At 55.0% G+C, this 17253-nt stretch overlaps 1 protein-coding gene across 3 annotated transcripts in view; it reads right to left on the bottom strand.

Annotated features, from left to right (window-relative positions):
- Window positions 1-10089: 10089 nt before the first annotated feature.
- The window catches only part of GLIS1 (GLIS family zinc finger 1), a 210791-nt gene continuing 203627 nt past the window's right edge, over window positions 10090-17253 (bottom strand). For 2 of the 3 annotated variants that reach the window (XM_054572450.1, XM_054572443.1), the window contains 3 exons: window positions 13247-13425; window positions 12515-12682; window positions 10090-10247 (listed from right to left, as the gene is read on the bottom strand). In XM_054572450.1, the coding sequence (XP_054428425.1) occupies window positions 10090-10247; window positions 12515-12682; window positions 13247-13425 (505 nt within the window). The remainder of the gene's footprint in view (window positions 10248-12514; window positions 12683-13246; window positions 13426-17253) is intronic. The other variant, XM_054572456.1, reaches the window with a different exon arrangement.

Consider the following 17253-nt stretch of genomic DNA (forward strand, 5'->3'; position numbering starts at 1 on the left):
TGTCATCGTAAGGACAAATTCAGCAAGAGTCTCTATTTTTTTTTAAAGTAATGGCTTTATTCAGATGTAATTTACATGTCATGTAATTCACCAGCTTAAAGTATACAATTCAATGGCTTCTAACATGTGCACGGAAACCCCACAGCCATCAGCAGTTACTCCCGTTCCTGGGTAAGTGCTGATCTATTTCTGTCTCCATATTGCTTATTTTGGACGTTTCACATCAAGGGAATCATATAGTATGTGGTTTTTAGTGGCCACCTTAGCATAATGTGTTCAAAGTTCACCCAAGTTGTGGCAGTATTAATACTTCTTATTGTTGAATAGATATCCCATTATCTGGATATACCACATTTTGTTTATCCACTCATCCGTTGAGGAACATTTGAGTTGTTTTCACTTTTTGGCTATTATGAATAACACTCATGTGACTATTCATGTGTAAGATTTTGTGTAAACATTTTATTTTCTCTTGGGTTTTTATTCCACCTAAGAGCAGAATGGGTGGGTCCTATGGCAACTCTGTGTTTAACTTAAAGAGCTGCCAGCCTGTTTTCCACGGCGCTGCACTGTATGTAACCTCCCACCCGCAGTGCGCGGAGGGTTCTGATTTCTCCACGTCCTCACCAATCCTTGCGGTTGTCTGACTTTTTGATGACAGTCACCCTAGTGGGTGTGAAATAGTATCTCACTGTGGTTTTGATGTGCATTTCCCTGGTGGCTAATGGTGTTAAGCCCCTTTTCATGCGCTTTTTTGGTCATTTGTAATTTGGCCATTTGTAAATCGTCTTTGGAGCAATGTTGATTCAGGTCTTTGGCCTGTTTTTTAATTGGGTTATTTGTCCTTTTATTATTGGGTTGTAAAAGTTCTCTTATCTAGATACGCACTCCTTATCAGATGCATGATTTGCGAATAGTTTCTCCCACTCTGTGGATTGTCTTTTCACTTTCTTGACAGTGTCCTTTGAAGCACAAAAACATTTAACTTTAGTGGAATTCAGTTTATCTTGCTGCTGCGGCTTGTGCGTTTAGTGTCATATTTAAGAAAATATTGCCTAATCCAAGATCATGAAGATTTTTCTCATGTATTTTTTCTCAGAGTTTTATAGTTTTAACTTTTCTATTTAGGTCACTGGTTCATTTTAACTTAATTTTTGTATGTGATATGAGATAGAGGTTCAACTTCATTCTTTTGCATGTGGCTGTCCGGTTGTCCCCGCACCAGTCATTAGGACGCTGTTATCTCCCCATTTAGTCGTCTTGGCATCCTTGTCCAAAATCAATTGACCGTGAATGTAAAGGTCTATACCTGAACTCTCAGTTACACTCCATGTACCTATATGCCTAACATTATGTCAGTACCACACTGTCTCGATAGTGAGTTTTGAAATTAGGAAGTGTGAACCCTCCAACTTTCTTCTTTTTTGAGTGTTTTGATTATTCTGGGTTCCTTGAATTTCCACATGAATGTTATGATCAGGTTGTCAATTTCTGCAAAGAATCCAAGTGGGATTCTGATAGGGATTGTGTTGAATCTGTAGATTAACTTGGGGAGTATTGCTATCGTAACAATATTAAGTGTTCTGATCAATAAACATGGGATGACTTTCCATTTAATTAGGTCTTCTTTCATTTTTTTTCCCTACAGTGTTTTTATAGTTTGCAGAGTATAAGTTTTATAGTTTTGTTAAATTTATTACTATTTTATTCTCTTTGATATTATTGTAAATGGATTTTTTCTTAATTTCCTTTTTGGACTGTTTATTGCAAATGCACAGAAATTCAATTAATTTTTGTGTCCTCTTGCGTATGTAATCATATATCCTGCAACCTTGCTGTGTTTATTTATTAGCTCTACTAATTTCATTATGGATTTCTTAAGATTTTTCTTTATACCAGATCATACCATCAGCAAATAGAAATAGTTTTACTTCTTTCCCAACTGAATGCCTTTTATTGAATTTCCTTGCCTAATCGCCTCACATTCTTTGAGAGCCACAGGCTTCCTGAACCTCAGTTTCTTCATCAGTAAAAATACAGTGGTGTGTGCCTGCCACATTCTTGGCGTCTCCCTGGGGTACGGAACCACTTGCAAAGCCAGGCTCCGTGGAGACAGCTGCACAGCACACAGTGCCTCGCTCGGGAGGGAAGCCTGTGCCCCCCGCAGTCTGTCCCCCTTAGGACTTAAAGGCTTCATCTGGGGACCACTCTCCACCTACCCCCGTCCTTGCTGTCTAACAGGAGACCCCCACTCCGCTTCCCTGGGCCTCAGGTTGCTCAATACCTGGCAGTGGAGGGAGGCATGGTTGACAGAGGAAACCTTATGTGAGATGAAATGCCAGACTTCTGGTGAAAATACCAGCTTGCCTGGGCAGAACTTCATGTGGTTTGCAAGTAGATCTGCTCCTTTAGAGCTCCTGATGCCCCGGGAGCCAGAAGGGCTGGTGTGTGGTTCCTTCCGCAGGAGAAAAAACAGCCCCGAGTGTGAAGCAATTTTCCACAAGTCAGGGGTAGAGGCAGGTTGTAAACTGGGGTTGACACCCAACCCTGGGATCTCATCTCAACTTGGCATGTGCCCCTGACCTCAGGCGTTCGGCAACAGCAAAGTGCTGGGCTCAGAGGTTGGTCAAGGGAAAGGACTTTGCAGTCGGGAAGACAAGAGCCCAAAACCTGGTTTGGCCATGTGTGACTGTGGGCAATTCACCGCGCCAATCTGGCTGTCAGTTTTCTCATCTGTGAAAATGGGGATTCACAGATGAGAAAGTGGGGATTCATAGTAGGACCTCCCCTGCTGGGCTGGGTGACGATGAAGCAAGATACATGTGGAAAGCACCCATGGTGCCTGGCCCACGGTGAGTGGTAGCCACCCGTGTAAGCTCTGGGCCAGCATCCCCACCCCTCCCCGGGCACCAGGGCCTCCTGGGGAGCTTGCCACACACGTAAGCCCACCTGCCCTCAGAGAGGGGAGTTCCATTGCTCAGAGATGGGGTCTGTGTGTGAATCTGTGGAAATTGCCAGATGATTATGATGTTCAGTCAACAGAAGGGACTGCTCTGTTTCAAGCTGTTCATTGTGCAGATGGGTAAACCGAGTCTTTGAGGGCAAAGTAGCCTGTGGGTCCTCTGGGTGCCTGTTCCTGCTCCTCCAGGACTCGGCTGCCTCAGCTGGCTGGTTCCTGTGGGTGCCGCCAGGTGAGCAGGCGGGGTGGGAGCTCTGGCCTCGCTGCTAGGGACTGGCGTGCTGCCTCGGGCACAGCCTGTCCTTCTCCGGGACTGAATTGCTCCTCTTGTAAATGAAAACCACCCCTCCCACCCCTGCCTCAGGGAGTAGAGATGGTGGCCCCTTCAGGGCCAGTCGGACTTGGAGTCTCAGTTTCCCCATTTACCAAGTGAGGGCATTGGCAAGGTGCCGCCCCTCAGGTAGCCTGGCTGCCTCCAAAGTGCAAAAGCTGACAGCAACTCATGCGCTCCAGCCTGGGTCCCCAGGGTCCATGTGGCTCTGTCCCTGCATACTCCAGACCAGGTTTAGTTTCCTGATGCACAGGTTCTGTGCAGGGCAACGTGAGACAGCGCACAGCAGAGACCCCCATCCTGGCCGCCCCTTCCTGCTGTCCTGGGCTGCCTGGGCATGAGACCCGCAGCCCGGAACCTCTGAGGAAATATTGAGGCAGTAACTCGAGCCTCTGCCACCTGCTTTCCCTGTAAATGTGCACCTAATCACCTGGACATGCTCTGCCCTGTGTCTTGCCCCAGAAATGATTCTGGGGTGGCTGGCCCCGCTGCTGCCTGTGTGGGTATGAGACATGCTCTGCTGTCCCGGCTGGGCCTCAGAGGCTCTTAGAGGTTGTACAGTCCAGCCCTCACCCAGCGCCAGGACGGCTTCATCGCGTCCTGCCTGCTGTTGCTGCCCACCCTCAGGGACGGGGAGCCCACTTCTTTCCAAAGTTGTTTGTCCTGCTTTAGAAGACTCTGCCTTTTCGAAATGTGAGATTTAGTCCCAGCCTGCTTGGTGGGGGGCTCCCAGTACAGTCAGCTCCCTCTCTGCAGGGCACCCGGCAGAGCTTTGGGGTTCAGGTCAAGGTCCCCCGAGTCTCTTGAGTCCCCAGGCCCACCTCCAGCGCCCGCAGCCACCCTCAGCAGACCTCGCCCCGCCCTGGCCCTCACTCTGCACAGGTTCTTATTGTCACTGGCAAATTAACCCCCACGAAGAAGCATTTATTAAGCACCAATTGTGTGCCAGGCCCTGTGCTGGGCACTGGGGACATAGGGCCACCAACATGGTCCCTGCTGTGACAAGGCAGTCACAGTAAAGGTGCACTCGGGCCCCAGGCATGCAGAGCTGAGCCTCCTGTGCCCATCCAGGCTGCCCGGCCAGTGAGAAAGTCCCAGCTGGGCCACCCTGGGACCGCATCAGTTCTTTTCTGGAGAATTTCAAACACGCAAAAGTACAGGGAATAGTCTAACAAGCCCTGGAGAATAGTGTAATGGACCCATCCTCCAGTTTCAGCATTTTCAGCTTGAGGTATAGCCTGTTCCCACCCTCTTGGCTCCAAATAAAGTTGGAGCCTAGCTGGCTGCTCCAGCTCTTTGCTCTGCCCTCGAAATTGCCCACTGGACCCAAATCCGATACCAGGCCTCGCACTCCCTGGCGCTGTGGGGGCTCAGGCAGCCCTACCCTTCTGCACGGATAGAACAGATCTCCTTGGTGGCAAAGCCCAGCTCAGGGCTGCCTGGAGGCCTGGTTCCTTGCTGGCCTCTGTCTTGATGGCCCTTCTGCGGGGTCCCGTTGCACCACTGGGCCCCTGGAATAAATCGAAGAGCTTTGGCTCTGCAGCCGCAGGGCTGACAGGGCTGGCAATTGCTTCCCGGTTCACGTTCCACTTGCATTTCCCCCCAGAGACACGATCACTTAGAAACCTATAAATCCCTGGCAGAGCTGACGGGCCAGGCGAGTATATAAATCGGGACTTGTAAAAGCATAATGGTCCCCTCTGGACGGTGGGGGAGAGAGGCGTGTGCCAGAACTCCTGCGGACCGGTCTCGGTCACGTGACGTGGGTCTGCAGGGGCGGGGGGTGGGCACCCGTGCCCTGGAACTCCAGCTCCTCCCTGACTCTCTTAGTGGTTTCTGGCAGGCCACCTCTCTGAGGCTCAGTTCTTTCCTCTGTGAAATGGGGTAATCACGCTGGCCTTGCAGATGTTGTAAGAACACACATGCATCTGTAGGAGTTGTAAGCATGGGATGCAGTCCTTCTTCAGGAGACAGAGAGGCTGGACAGAGTGTGGCCTGGGACCAAGAGGCCTGGGTTCTCCACTGCTGGTCACTGACCTGCTCTGTATCTGCAGGCCTGTCTTGTTTGGAAAACGAGGGGTTGGACGGGATGACCAGCCTCCAAATATTTACTGTGGCCCTGCTGTGTGCAAGGCTCTGTGCAGGCAGGTCCTTGTTTCCCTGCTCCCGTCTCTCCAGCTCCATTGAGGTATTTAACAAACAGGCATTGGAGCGCCTGCTGTCAGAAGTCGGCAGTGAGGACAGACCAGGATCTGCCTTCGTGGGGTGTACGTTCTAGCGGGAGCTTCCCCAACCACGCCCTCCACAGCAGTGCGCAGGAGGGGGCGTCCTCGGGTATAAGTCTGCTCTGACACTCCCACTAGTCCCTTGCTTGTCACTCTGGTCTCCAAGGGCTTCCTCATCTGTGACATGAGGGGTGGAAGTGGTGGCCTCTGTGGGCCTTTTCAGCCCAAAGGTCTGGGTCGGGGTGGGAGTGCGGAACACAAGGGCCAGCGGGTAAGAGAATTGGGAGGCGGAGGGAGTCCCTGCAGGACCGATCCGGGTATGCCCTGCATCAGGGGGACCTCGGGCCTGGCCACGCGGGGCAGAAGCCGAGGTCCCATACCCGTTCACCCAGAGACCCGTGGTGGGTGGCGTTCAGGTGGAGCAGGGGTCGCCCTGTGCCAAGGCCTCTCCCTCCAGCACTCTCCTAGGATTCCCCCTTCCCAGCCCTGTGCTCCCCTGCCACCAACGCTCTGGGTTGTCTTGGGCAAGGCACTGTCTCCCTCTGGGCCACAGAGAATTAGGAAGACTGAGCAAGGAGGAATCAGAGAAAGGAGAGTAAGGGGAGACAGAAGAAAAGTGTACTTACTTTGGATCAGACCTTGCAGTTTAAAGAGGGCAAGAGAAAGAGAAAATGGAGGAAAAAGAGGGACAAAGGGAATGAACGGGGGCGAGGGGGTGGTGGAGAGAGGGAGGGAGGAGAGAATTAGGACTAAAGGGCACCGGCAGAGAAGTGGTGAGACAGAGACAGGGATGGGGGAGACGGAGAGAACCGCAGGGGAGTGAGGGCGAGCAGTAAGGAAAGGCAGGCAGGGACGGGGAGATGGAAGACAGGGGACAGGCAGGCGGATGATGGAACTGGGACATGGAAGGCAGAGAAACAGGGAGACAGAGATAAGGCGGTGGGGATGGAACCAAACGCAGGCCCAGCTGCCTGCGGCTGCGAAAGCCAGCACTTAGGGCAGGTGCTGATGTAAAGAAAAGTGGTTTATTAGATGCCAGCCACCTGGAAGATGGGGGACCCATGTCTCAAAGCCCATCTCCCTGGGGAGATGAGAGGACACAGAAGGAAGAGACAAAGGGAGAGGGTTGCAAAGTTCTCCACATGCAGATGAGCACAGGCCATTCCAATAAGACAAGTGGCGGCCCGGTGCGCCTCCCCCGGTTCAGTCATCATGAATTCACATCGTCTCAGCTTCATGTCATCTTGGACCCACAGATGAAGGTCAGCAAATCTCCCAAAACCAGGGTGCTCAAAGCTCGAAGTCTGTATCTTTTGAAGTTAGTTCCTAGGATTCTTACGCAAACATGCTGTTCCTCTGCAAGCTACATGTTAGTCAGAGTCAGCACTTACAGAAACACTGTCCAAAGAATGGTGGGGTGGGTTACAATTTCCCACTGTTACAGGGAGATGGGCCCATCTCAGCTTGGACTGGACAAAGGCTGGGCTGCAGGGCCAGCTGGAATGGCTGGCTGGGAAGGGCACTGTGGTCACCTGGTAGGCCTGGGCGCTGTCCCTGCACTCGGGTCCCCAGGGGGAGCCCTGGGCAGACTCGGCACCACTGCCCTACGGGCCCCGCAGGCCCCGCCAGCCTCAGCCAACTCCCCGGAGCCCTCCAGGTGAAAAACACCCCCCTCCGCCGGCCCCCCAGCCCTCTCCGTGTGAGGATAGACAGTCGCACCTCTGGCCAGTCAGGAGGAGCAGCAATCACCACGCCCCTGGGATGCCACGGACTCCTGCTGCAGTGTCGCCGGCAATGGTCAGAGCTCAGGAGGGGCTGCTCTGTCCATCATTTAGAGAACACAAAATAATGGACAAAGAAAGCACTGGCTGGGCAGGGAGCGTAGCTGCAGCCTGTCGGCAGGTCCTACCCCAGGGGCCTGCCCGCTGAGGAACTCACCGTGGCCTAGGAGGGAGACCCGGTGGGTATCGGAGCGTCAGGGCAGGAGGGTCCAGAGCATGCCAAGAGGAGGACAGGAGGCTCTGAGGAGACCCCGGGGCGGGGGGGGGGGCACAATCCCATTTACAGCTCAGGGGCATGATGAAAGCCGCAGCCCGTCGAGCCCTGTGGTGTGCCGGTCTCCAGGCTGGGCGCCCGCCTTCATCTCCAACTCACTTGTCTGTCTTTTCTTTCTCTGTTTCTCTTTGTCTTTTTCTCCTTTTCTTCCTTTCGCTGTCTCTCTGAAATTAAATGGGATCCAACTGCTGGCTCCCTGTGTGTTCTGCTCATAGCTCAGCCCTTTTCATTATTAATAGAAATGTGTCCTCATTGTACAGCTTAATTCTGCTTATCTGGAGTGGATTAAGTGCTCACAATGACATGCAGTATTGATTCTGAGCATCTCTGTTGAAGGAATTTTGCCACAACCTAATTAGTTCCATAAAACCAGTGGGGAATGGGGTGAGGGGGCAAGAGAGCCTGGGTGGGAGTCAGGAGCCCCAGACCCTCGTCCCAGACCCCGATGTTCTGAGTGACATTGGGTTAGTCCCACCCCCGGGGGCCTTGCTTGGGGTCTGCTCCGGGAGGCTGGGGCTGGGAGAGGTGGGAGCCATGCTGCCCCGTCTTTGAGGGCCAGGCAGTGCTGTGGGTGAGAGGGCATGAGTTCTGGAGCCAAAGGCTGGGGTTTGAATCTCAGGTCTATTACTTGCTGGCTGGGCCTTAACTTCATCCTCTCCCACTCTCTGCATCTGTAAAATGGGGTGACTGCCCGGCTCCAGCAGGAAACAGACTGCCTTTGCAGCAACTGAAGAGGGTGAAATGAAGGAACTGTGTACCATGACGTGGACAGGGTATCAGACAAATGAGGGACAGTGCAGTGCCCTGACTTCCCTGAGAGTGGGCTGTGCGGAGAGGGCCTCTTGACCTTCAGTGGAGGACATAGCTCCCCTAGGGAACCGCCCCTCCCCCCCATCCCATGCTAAGCGCCTCATAGGCTGCAGCTGGCCAGGAGCCAGAGTGAAGGGAGCCCCAGACACAGTCCCCACAGGTGGGCCTGGGCACACAGAAAGGTGGACCATGCCCCGGGGGGTGGGCAGGTGTCGGAGAGCAGAGTCCGGGGCAGCACACCCCGGACTGGCACCAAGCTGCACACACACGGTTAGTACAGTCGTGGGCTCCCAAGATTATGGGGGACAACCAGGCACAGATCATCTGGTCCGTCACATGGCGGGGTGGCCTTTCTGAACCTCGGGTCCCCCTCTATAAAGGACAGGTTGACTAGATCTTTCCATCTCATTTTGCTTACCTAACCCAGCACGTGTTACAAAGTGGGGATGGAAAGACCTTCCACGGGGCTGTCAAGGGCACAGGCGAGGGCCCGGCGCGCAGTAGGTACTCAGTAAATATGCTCTCCCTTGCCTTGTTTCACTTCAGCAGCTAGTGGCAAGAATTTTCCTTGAGGAATTTTTTTCTTAAACCAGGTGACCTGTGGGGTGACATGGTGAGGTCCATGACACTATCCAGAGCATCTGTGCAGGCCTGGATGGAGGGCCTGTTCCCTGGACAACGGGAGAGACACGCGGGGGAGGGCGGCAGCGGCCTGGCGGCCTCGGTGCCCTCAGAATCGGCTCCTCTCCCCTCCCTCCCTGGCTGTTCCGGCCATTCAGGGTAGGGTGGGGCTCTGTGTGCAAAGGATGCTCTTTGCACCCTGGCCCACCTTCTCGGGCCCTGCCTCTGCCCCTGCCTTCGCCTCCAGGAGCCTGTCTGGGCTCTGTCCCTGCAAGGACTGCCCTGCCCAGCTCCCGCCCCGCCCCATGGCCTGCCTGGTTTACCCAAAGCCACGCCAGAACTGCAGCGCATTTTCCCACCTACTGAGAAGTCAGTGCAGATAGCAAAGGCCTGGCCAGATGGAGCTGGGTTCCAGTTCCAGTCCCAGCCTTGGTTCCCTTGCCTGCCAGTCGGGATAAGCCTGCCTTTCATTGAGGTCCTGAGACTAGTGGCAGTGTCTGTAAGGCTCACAGCATGTTGGTGGGGCCATGAGACTAGGGCACCCATCTCCACGAGGCGGGGGGCGGGGGCGGGGGGGGGCACAGGCGGGAGGGAGAACCCAAGGCCCTAGCTGGTCTCCATGTGGCCTTCTGAGCCCCCCCCACCCGCTACACACACCTCCCCGTTCCCCTGAACTCAGCCTCTAGGCCAATCACTAAAACAGAACCAGGCCCCCAAGTCTTATTTCCAGTTTTTAATGTTTTTCTTGTAAAACCAAAAGTATAAAACTGGCAGGGGAATGGAAAACAAATTCTGTACACTTTATATACATGAGGTCTGTGATTTTAAAACTGTTGGGGAGAGAAAAGGAAGACACGGTCAAGGGTACGTCGCAGGTCACGGATCCTGCCGGGCACCTCTGAGCCCCCGCTGGGGCTGCGATGGTTGCTCCCGGCCAGCGCTGGGCGGCCGCCGCAGACCCGGCACCCTAAATGTGTGGAGAGCTCTGATCTGGCTGCTCAGGCTGGGTGCACAGACGGTGGGAACACACAGTGGGTGGGCACGGTAGCATCTGGTGGAGGGTGGACAGGTGTGGGACGGGCCTCTCTTCAGGTGTCCGTGTAGATGGAGGGGATATGACTCAGGCAGTGGTCAAAGGCCCCATTGGGGAAGAAGCTGCAGTCCTCGGGGCCGCTGGACACGACATCTTCAGATGGCTGTGGCGGCAGCGCTGTGGGGCATGGGGCCTCGGCCAGAGCCTCGTAGCCTGTGTGGGGCAAGGGTCCAGGCTGCAGAACTCAGGGGGTGTGCCTCGTCACCTTTTTCCAACTCCCAGATGCCACCGTCCTGCCTAGTGTCCCCTCAGTGAGACCTGCTCTGAGCCCTCTGCCCTTCCAGGTAGGGGGAGGAGGGGCTTGGGCTTTGGTGCAGAATGTGGGGGGTGGGAGTGTGGGGGTGTGTTATCACAGCTCTTGCCTGCAGGGGTTGGTCCCCTCCTGGCAGAAGGACCCCAACCCGCCCACCCTTTCAGGTTCCTCCACCCTACCAGGCACAAGAAACCCAAAGAAGGGACCCGTACTCACTGGGCACTTATAAAGGGCTTGGTGAAGCCTTACCTCACTTAAGCTTCACAACAGTCCTCTGAGATGGGATCATTATCCCACTGTAAAGCCGAAAAGATGGCCCAGAGGGGGCAATATACTTGGCCAAGTTCAGTGGGAGAGGTGGGCTTTGAACCCAGGTCGATCCGGCTCTAAGACACTTGGCTCTTCCATTGGACATGCTGTCTCCAGGTGGGGTTACTGCTCAGGGGCTCTCTACCTGGTAGGGGACTGGAGATGTCGCCTTACCCAGTCCTCTGTATCTGAACTATTGTCTCGAACTTTTGTAGCCTAAGGCAGTTGGGCCTCCGTCTTCCCATCTGTGCACTGGGATCAGGCCGAACTATTCCTGAACTCTCCCACGGCCCCACCTTGTTCAACCCTGTGTGCCCATTCTCAGCTTGGCAGAGATGATGTAGGTAGCTGAGCAGTGCCTGGAGGGGGCACTGGATGCTGGGCCGCCAACAGATAGCAGGGCTCAAGGGAGGCCAAAAGAACCCCCTGCCTTGGTGAGCGGGCATGGAAACTACCTCTTGAGCCCTCAGAACTATTTATTTCAGGCCTTGCTGCTAAACCAAGAAATCCGACCCCGGGCTGGCTGGGGGCTGGGTGGAGGGTGGCTCGGTGAGAGCTAGCAGTGCTGGGGAAAGGGGCCGGTGCCTAATCACACACCAATCCATGTGTGTGCAAACATGGAACATGCTCACCCTGTGATTGGGTACACATCTGCCTATGGTGCATGTATGTGATATGTCCACCCACAGGTATACTTACACTATACTTGAACACAGTCTGTGTACACTGATGGGGTTATATAGGATGGGGAACAATGTGTGCACATGGATGGGGTCACAGGATGGGGACACAGCTGGGGCATGGACATCAGCACAAGCACGACGTGGGCTCATGTGTGCGGACATAAGCTCGTGCGCCCTGCAAGCTCCTTACACACTCAGAGGGCCCACACTGCCTGGAATCCACCCATGCCGGCCCCAGATGCGCAGGCACACTGACGTACTCCACAGGCACATGAAGAAAGACAACATACACAGACACAGGTTGATCTGTGCAAACCGGACACATGGAACCACAGATTTGTGTGTGCTCGTCTGTGGCCTCGGTGCTTGTCCCTACGTCTTCATGCCTCCACCCCCAGCTGCACATACCCAGAGCTGCCCAAGGGGCCTCTGGGACAGGGTCTCGGGCTCCCCTCTGTCTGGGGTCCCCATCCACCCAGGCCTTGTAGCTTCCAGCTGGCCCTGGGCCATGGGGCTGATCTAGAGGGGGGGCGTAGCTTGGAGAACTCAGGGAGGGTCCGGCCAACCCATCTGGGCCCGTGCTCTGACCAGGACTGGCCCTGCTGGTCTGAGCCTATCTCTGCCTTCGGTCTTGCACAGCCTTCCCCTCTCACAGGCCTTCTCCGCCCCAGCCAACGGCACTACCTGGGGAAGGCCCAGGGCCCTACAGGGGGCACAGAAGCAGCCCAAGAACAAGCAGGACCACCAGGCTCTGTCCCTTCCTAGCAATGTGGCCCTTCTGGGCCTCAGTTTCCTCATCTGTTAAACAGAGATCAGTATCTGTATCATGCTCTGGATCCTCAGGGTCTATAACCATGCCTGCACACAGTAGGTGTGCAGTGAATATTCAGAGGGAACATTAACTAGACTGTGAGCTCCAGTCTGATTCTTCTCCGTGTCTTCAGGAACCTGCCAGAATCCAGGCACACAGCAGTGTGGAATTGTGGAGACAGGCAGGGAGCAAATCCCATTCTGTGGAGTCCTGGGACAGCTCTGAGCCTTCAATTTCACCTCTGTCAAGCGGGTCATACCCATGGGGCTGTCTCTAGGCTGCGGGACAATGGGTATAAAGCACCCAGCATAGGGTTGGGCCTTGGTGGGCGTTCGGGGAAGGGAGGCATGCAGGTGGAGCTTACCTGTGGCAGGTAAAGGTGCACTGAGGCTGTGGTAGCCATTGGGCCGCAGTGGGTTGAAACCGTGGGCCTCCCCGGCCAGTCCGTCCCCGCTGGCTGCTGGCTCGGCTACACGGTAGCAGTCGCCGTAGGGGAAGCAATTCTGGATGGAGTGGAAACTGCCCTGGTACCCTGCGGAGGGGGATGCAGGGGCCACATCAACAAAAGGAAAGTGCCCAGGGCCCCCTCCCCACCGTGCTGCCCTGTCCAGGCATAGCGGGTGTGGCAGAGAAGGGAGCCCCAGGGTAGAGAAGGTGCCAGGGGTCCTGGGCCCCTCTTCCCCCTCCGCCCTGCACCAGAGGGAGGGGGTGATACAGCCTCATGTGGCTGCACCTGCCTCAAGTCATTTATGGCGATGCCAGTGCCCCGAGGGAAGGGACAATCGGCCCTCCACTGCTCCCCCTGAGGTACCCAAATCACTTCTGCTCCTCCAAGCATCAGGCTGTTCCCTGCCACCGCCAATGCTGTTGCCTCGGCTGGGGGAGCCTTTGATGCCTTATCAATGAGGAAGAATTTCCTTCAGGAAGTGCCTCTCACTAGGCACGCTGGGTCACCTGACGCCGGCTTCTCCCACTGTGGTCCCCCTGCTGTCACTCTGTTACCCACCTGCTCCTCCCCAGGCGAGTGTCCCACTTCTCTCGTGCACCCTAGCAGGAGTCTGCGTGTGCCTAGGACAGGCCCCCAAGCAGAGCTTACCTTGCGGGCTGGGCAGAGGCGGGGGTGGAGGGCTCTGGAAGGGTGGGTAGGGTGGCTTGCTGGGGAGCGTGGGGAAGGACTGGCTCCCTGGAGAATGGCTCTGGGAGGATGGCGGCAGTGGCGGCGGCCCAAGCCCCTTCAGTGGGCTGACCATGGGTGAGAGGAGGCCGGGTCCTAGCCTGGAGAGAACAGAGACAGCTGTGAGCAGGAGGGGCTCTGGAGAAGGTGAGGACCAGAGGCATGGCTACGGCTGTTTGCTTCCCTCCAGCAGTGGGCAGCTCACTACCTGGCCTGCTCTAATTTGCAACAGTGCAGTTAGAAGAGGGAGGGTTTTATTTCTATATTCAAATTGGAATTAAAAATTTAAAATCTTTTAAGTATTAGAGCCTCAAAAGAATCAGTGAAGAAAACCTTCCATATGGTATTTAAGACTACAGCAAGGAACACTGGTTATAAGCACAACTTCTGGGGTTGACAGCTCTGTGTTTAATACCCCATCGGCTCACTGGCCACATGACTTTGGGCGAGATGCTAAATGTCTCTGAGCCTTGGTTTCCTTGTTGGGCTGCTGTGTTCTCTACCTGACACGCTGCACTCTTACTGCCCCGGGCTAACTACCAGCCAGCCCTGCCGGGTCCTGACACTAACGGTGTATGCTGTCCTGGCCGCCTGGAGGATGAACCCGAAGGCAGCCACACTGAAAGCCTCGGCAGTTCCTTAGCAGAACGTCCCATGGCACCAGCAGCCGCCATTCATGGAACCCCTGTTTGTGAGAGAGGTTCTTGTGTCCTTCGCACAGATGAGAAAACCAAGGTTCAGAGAGGTTGCCTAAGTTAGTCCGGCCACACAGCACTGGCATACATAGTTACTGTGAGGGTAAAATAAATAAAGCAATGTAGACAAAGCACCAGTATGATCTCAGTCCATTCTTCTCCACTCTGTGAATAATCGTCATCATCAAGATGAAGGGAAGGAAAACCAGCAGGTAGGTCTGATGTCCAAGGTGGCCTTTATTCCTCTGCACAGTGCACTTTTAGTGACCTCTGTCTCCAACCCTGGGATCTCTCCTCTGCTTGGATCCATCCTGTGATGGGGCTTTCATCACCTCCCACCAAGTGGGCCCCCTAACTGGACTGCCCATCCCTGTAGACCAGGCGGTGGCCTGTTCACAGGAGCCAAAATAAGCTCAGCTGGACTTGGGGGCTCTTGGGAGCAGGCTGAAGGCTCCCAGTCTGTACAGCACTGACGTGCGTTGCAGAAAGAGGGAGGGAGAGCTCGGTCTCCATTTTCTTGTTTGCATTTGCGGATTTGCTGGACCATCACATTAAAATACACGGCAAATTCAACGTCACAGCCCCGGGTGACCTTTGCAGGCTAGGCATGTTCCCTCGGCCCACCCTCCAAGACGCGAGGCGTTAAAGGGACGGACCAGTGTCTCTCCAAGGAATCAGGACTGTCTCAAAATGGGGTACAGGGATTTGGGGAGAGGTCGGTAGGCTCCAAGTCTGTCCCTCTGCGGGGTCCTTGCCTGCTCCCTCCACCCTGGCACCCTGCTGTCTCCGCCCCTCCACCCGCAGCACGCGTGGTGCGGTCATCATCCATACACCTGGGACCCCCCCACTGTGAGTGCTCTGAGGTCAGCAGGAGCAGGGACTCCGCCTGTGTCCTGGGTCCCTAGCCCAGGATCTAACACCCTGTTGGTACACTTCAGTCTCCTGGAGTTAATGAAATGAGTCTTCATCAGGGCTCCATGAATGGATTATCATGATTGTCTACATTAATATTTGTAGGCCCGGCTCACATGGCTTTCAGGTGGCCAGTGTCTTCCACTGCGCTCTGGAGACAGTGGAGGGCTGTGCGAGGTGTGGTCTGGAGAGTAAGTCCTCCTTCGGGCCTGCTGCGTGGTGCCCACCTGCCCTATGACCATCCCAGCCTGGCACCCGCACCCAACCTCTTCCCTGGTTTCCTGCCAGCCCTGCCTGCGGGGAGGGCCAGGCCTCGGCCCTCTCAGTCCCATGGCGCTCAGCCCTGGGCCTGGCCCGCAGCAAACAGCTGATAAATACTAACAAACTGGTTTCTGAATTGTTCAGCTACAAAACCCAGAGATTAACGGCACTGCAGAATTAAGGAGAACCAGATCTGAAGGGGAAAAAACATGCATTTCCAAAGTTTGTTTTTCCTGTCTCAAACCTGCCATAAACTCACATTTGCCACCTTCACAGCCAGTGAAATTAAACAGAACACGGCTCTCTCTGCAGCAGACGTGAAGGCTGAGCTTATGCTGCTCTACCTGAACCCTTTAAAGGGAAAAAAGATCATCTGGAGCTCCTCTTCTGAGTCATGCAAATGACTCCTAAATCAAATATTTTTGCTCCAATTGGAACCTATAAAAATTAATATAAAACCTCACTGGCCTGGCAGACTTAGGGCTTCATACCTCGTACGGAGCCGGGGTAAAATACCACCCTATTCGGCGTCTTCTCTGGGCCAGAATAAATATATTTGGTCATGAAGTCAGGCCCTCTTAGCATATTTTTGAGTGAATCAGATAATTCTGTCAAGCTATTTAAATGTCCCAGCAAACCACTGGGGAGCCGCGAGTGGCCTTCCCTGTTGACTTTGGCTGGAACGGGAGGCTGAAGGCCTTTCCCCCACCTCTTCTTAGGGGCTGAAAAAAGAAACCCATTCAAGCTGGGCCTGGTGTCAGGCGTGAGGGCCCCTCTGTCCCACAGCCCAGAGGAGCCTGGGCGCCTGGCGGTTGGGATGACTCGAGCCCCGGCTCCTGCAGGCACGGGTGGGCGGGCGAGCCAGGGGTCCGTCTCGATCTTGTCATCACTCTGCCTCTCGTTGCAGGAATTCTTGACGGGCACTTATGCAGGCGGCAGGCAGGTGATGAATGAGGCAGAGCAGAGTGCACAGGCCCGAGTGGGGAAAGGCCATGGAGGTTTATTTTTCTTTGGTTGGAGATGTTTGGGGCTGGCTGGTGGGTGAGCAGGTGGCCTGAGCTGATGGGTGGGGGCTGGTGTCTGTAGGAGCTGTACCAGGTGACATATACAGAGTCAGGCATGTGCAGGGTCTCAAGACCTTCCTCCAGGAGGGCCCTGCAATGCTCACTTTACAGGGGAGGAACTCAGGCTCGGTTTTCTGGGTTCCCCTTTGCACCCCATCAGGCTGCCTCTTTGTGGCTCTCCACGCCTTCACCACCAGTCTGCCCCTGCTCCGTGACCAGCACTTCTGCCCACCCAGGGGCTCCCCCGACGGCTCCTGCTCTCTGCCAGCCAGAGTTTCTCTAAATCCTTCTTGTTCCATGTCACTAATGCCTTCTGGGGGTTCTTCCTGCCCACCCGCCAGCCCTAGCTCCAGCTGTCATCCGCCCTCTGTTCGATGCTGCCCCTGGCGATCTCAGCTCACGCTGCAGGCCTCGAGTTCTCATCCCCACACCTGACCACGTGACGGCTCAGAGAGTTCTGTCACAGGCCCCCTGATCTGGCCCTGGTGACCTCTCTCTGGAGCTTGTCACCTCGCATGAAAATTCCAGCTTCTCAGAACACACCAAGCTCTCACCACGTGTGCCCTCGCTCTTGCTGCTCCTTTCTCCCAACCTCTCCACTCGCTCAGCCAACTCCTACTTAACCTTGGAGGCTGGCTAAGCGTCACCTCCAGGAAGCCTTCCCTGCCAGCCTCCCCCACCGCACTGGGTTCTCCTCTGGGCTTTCAGTTTCTCCTGCTTCCTTCCCTCAGAGCTCGCCTGTGTCATCAACCCTTGCAGGTCTCTCCCCTACCCCTGCTCATAGGGAGCTTCTCTGGGGCTGGTGTTGTGAGCGGCATAGGGCCTGCCCACACCAGGGGCTTAGCTGGACTTTGAATAAAGGAGGAGCAAAGTTAGGGGCCCTGGATGACAAATATGATGGTAAAGCCAGGTCGGCCCCAGGCAGAGGAAGGCCAAAGCTTCACTTGGGGAGGAGGAAGGCTCTGGAGATAGGCCTTGGGTGACAAATTTGATCAAA

Source organism: Pteronotus mesoamericanus, unplaced genomic scaffold (assembly GCF_021234165.1).
Source record: "Pteronotus mesoamericanus isolate MK-2021 breed Mesoamerican mustached bat unplaced genomic scaffold, CSHL_Meso_final contig_105, whole genome shotgun sequence".
NCBI lineage: Eukaryota > Metazoa > Chordata > Mammalia > Chiroptera > Mormoopidae > Pteronotus > Pteronotus mesoamericanus.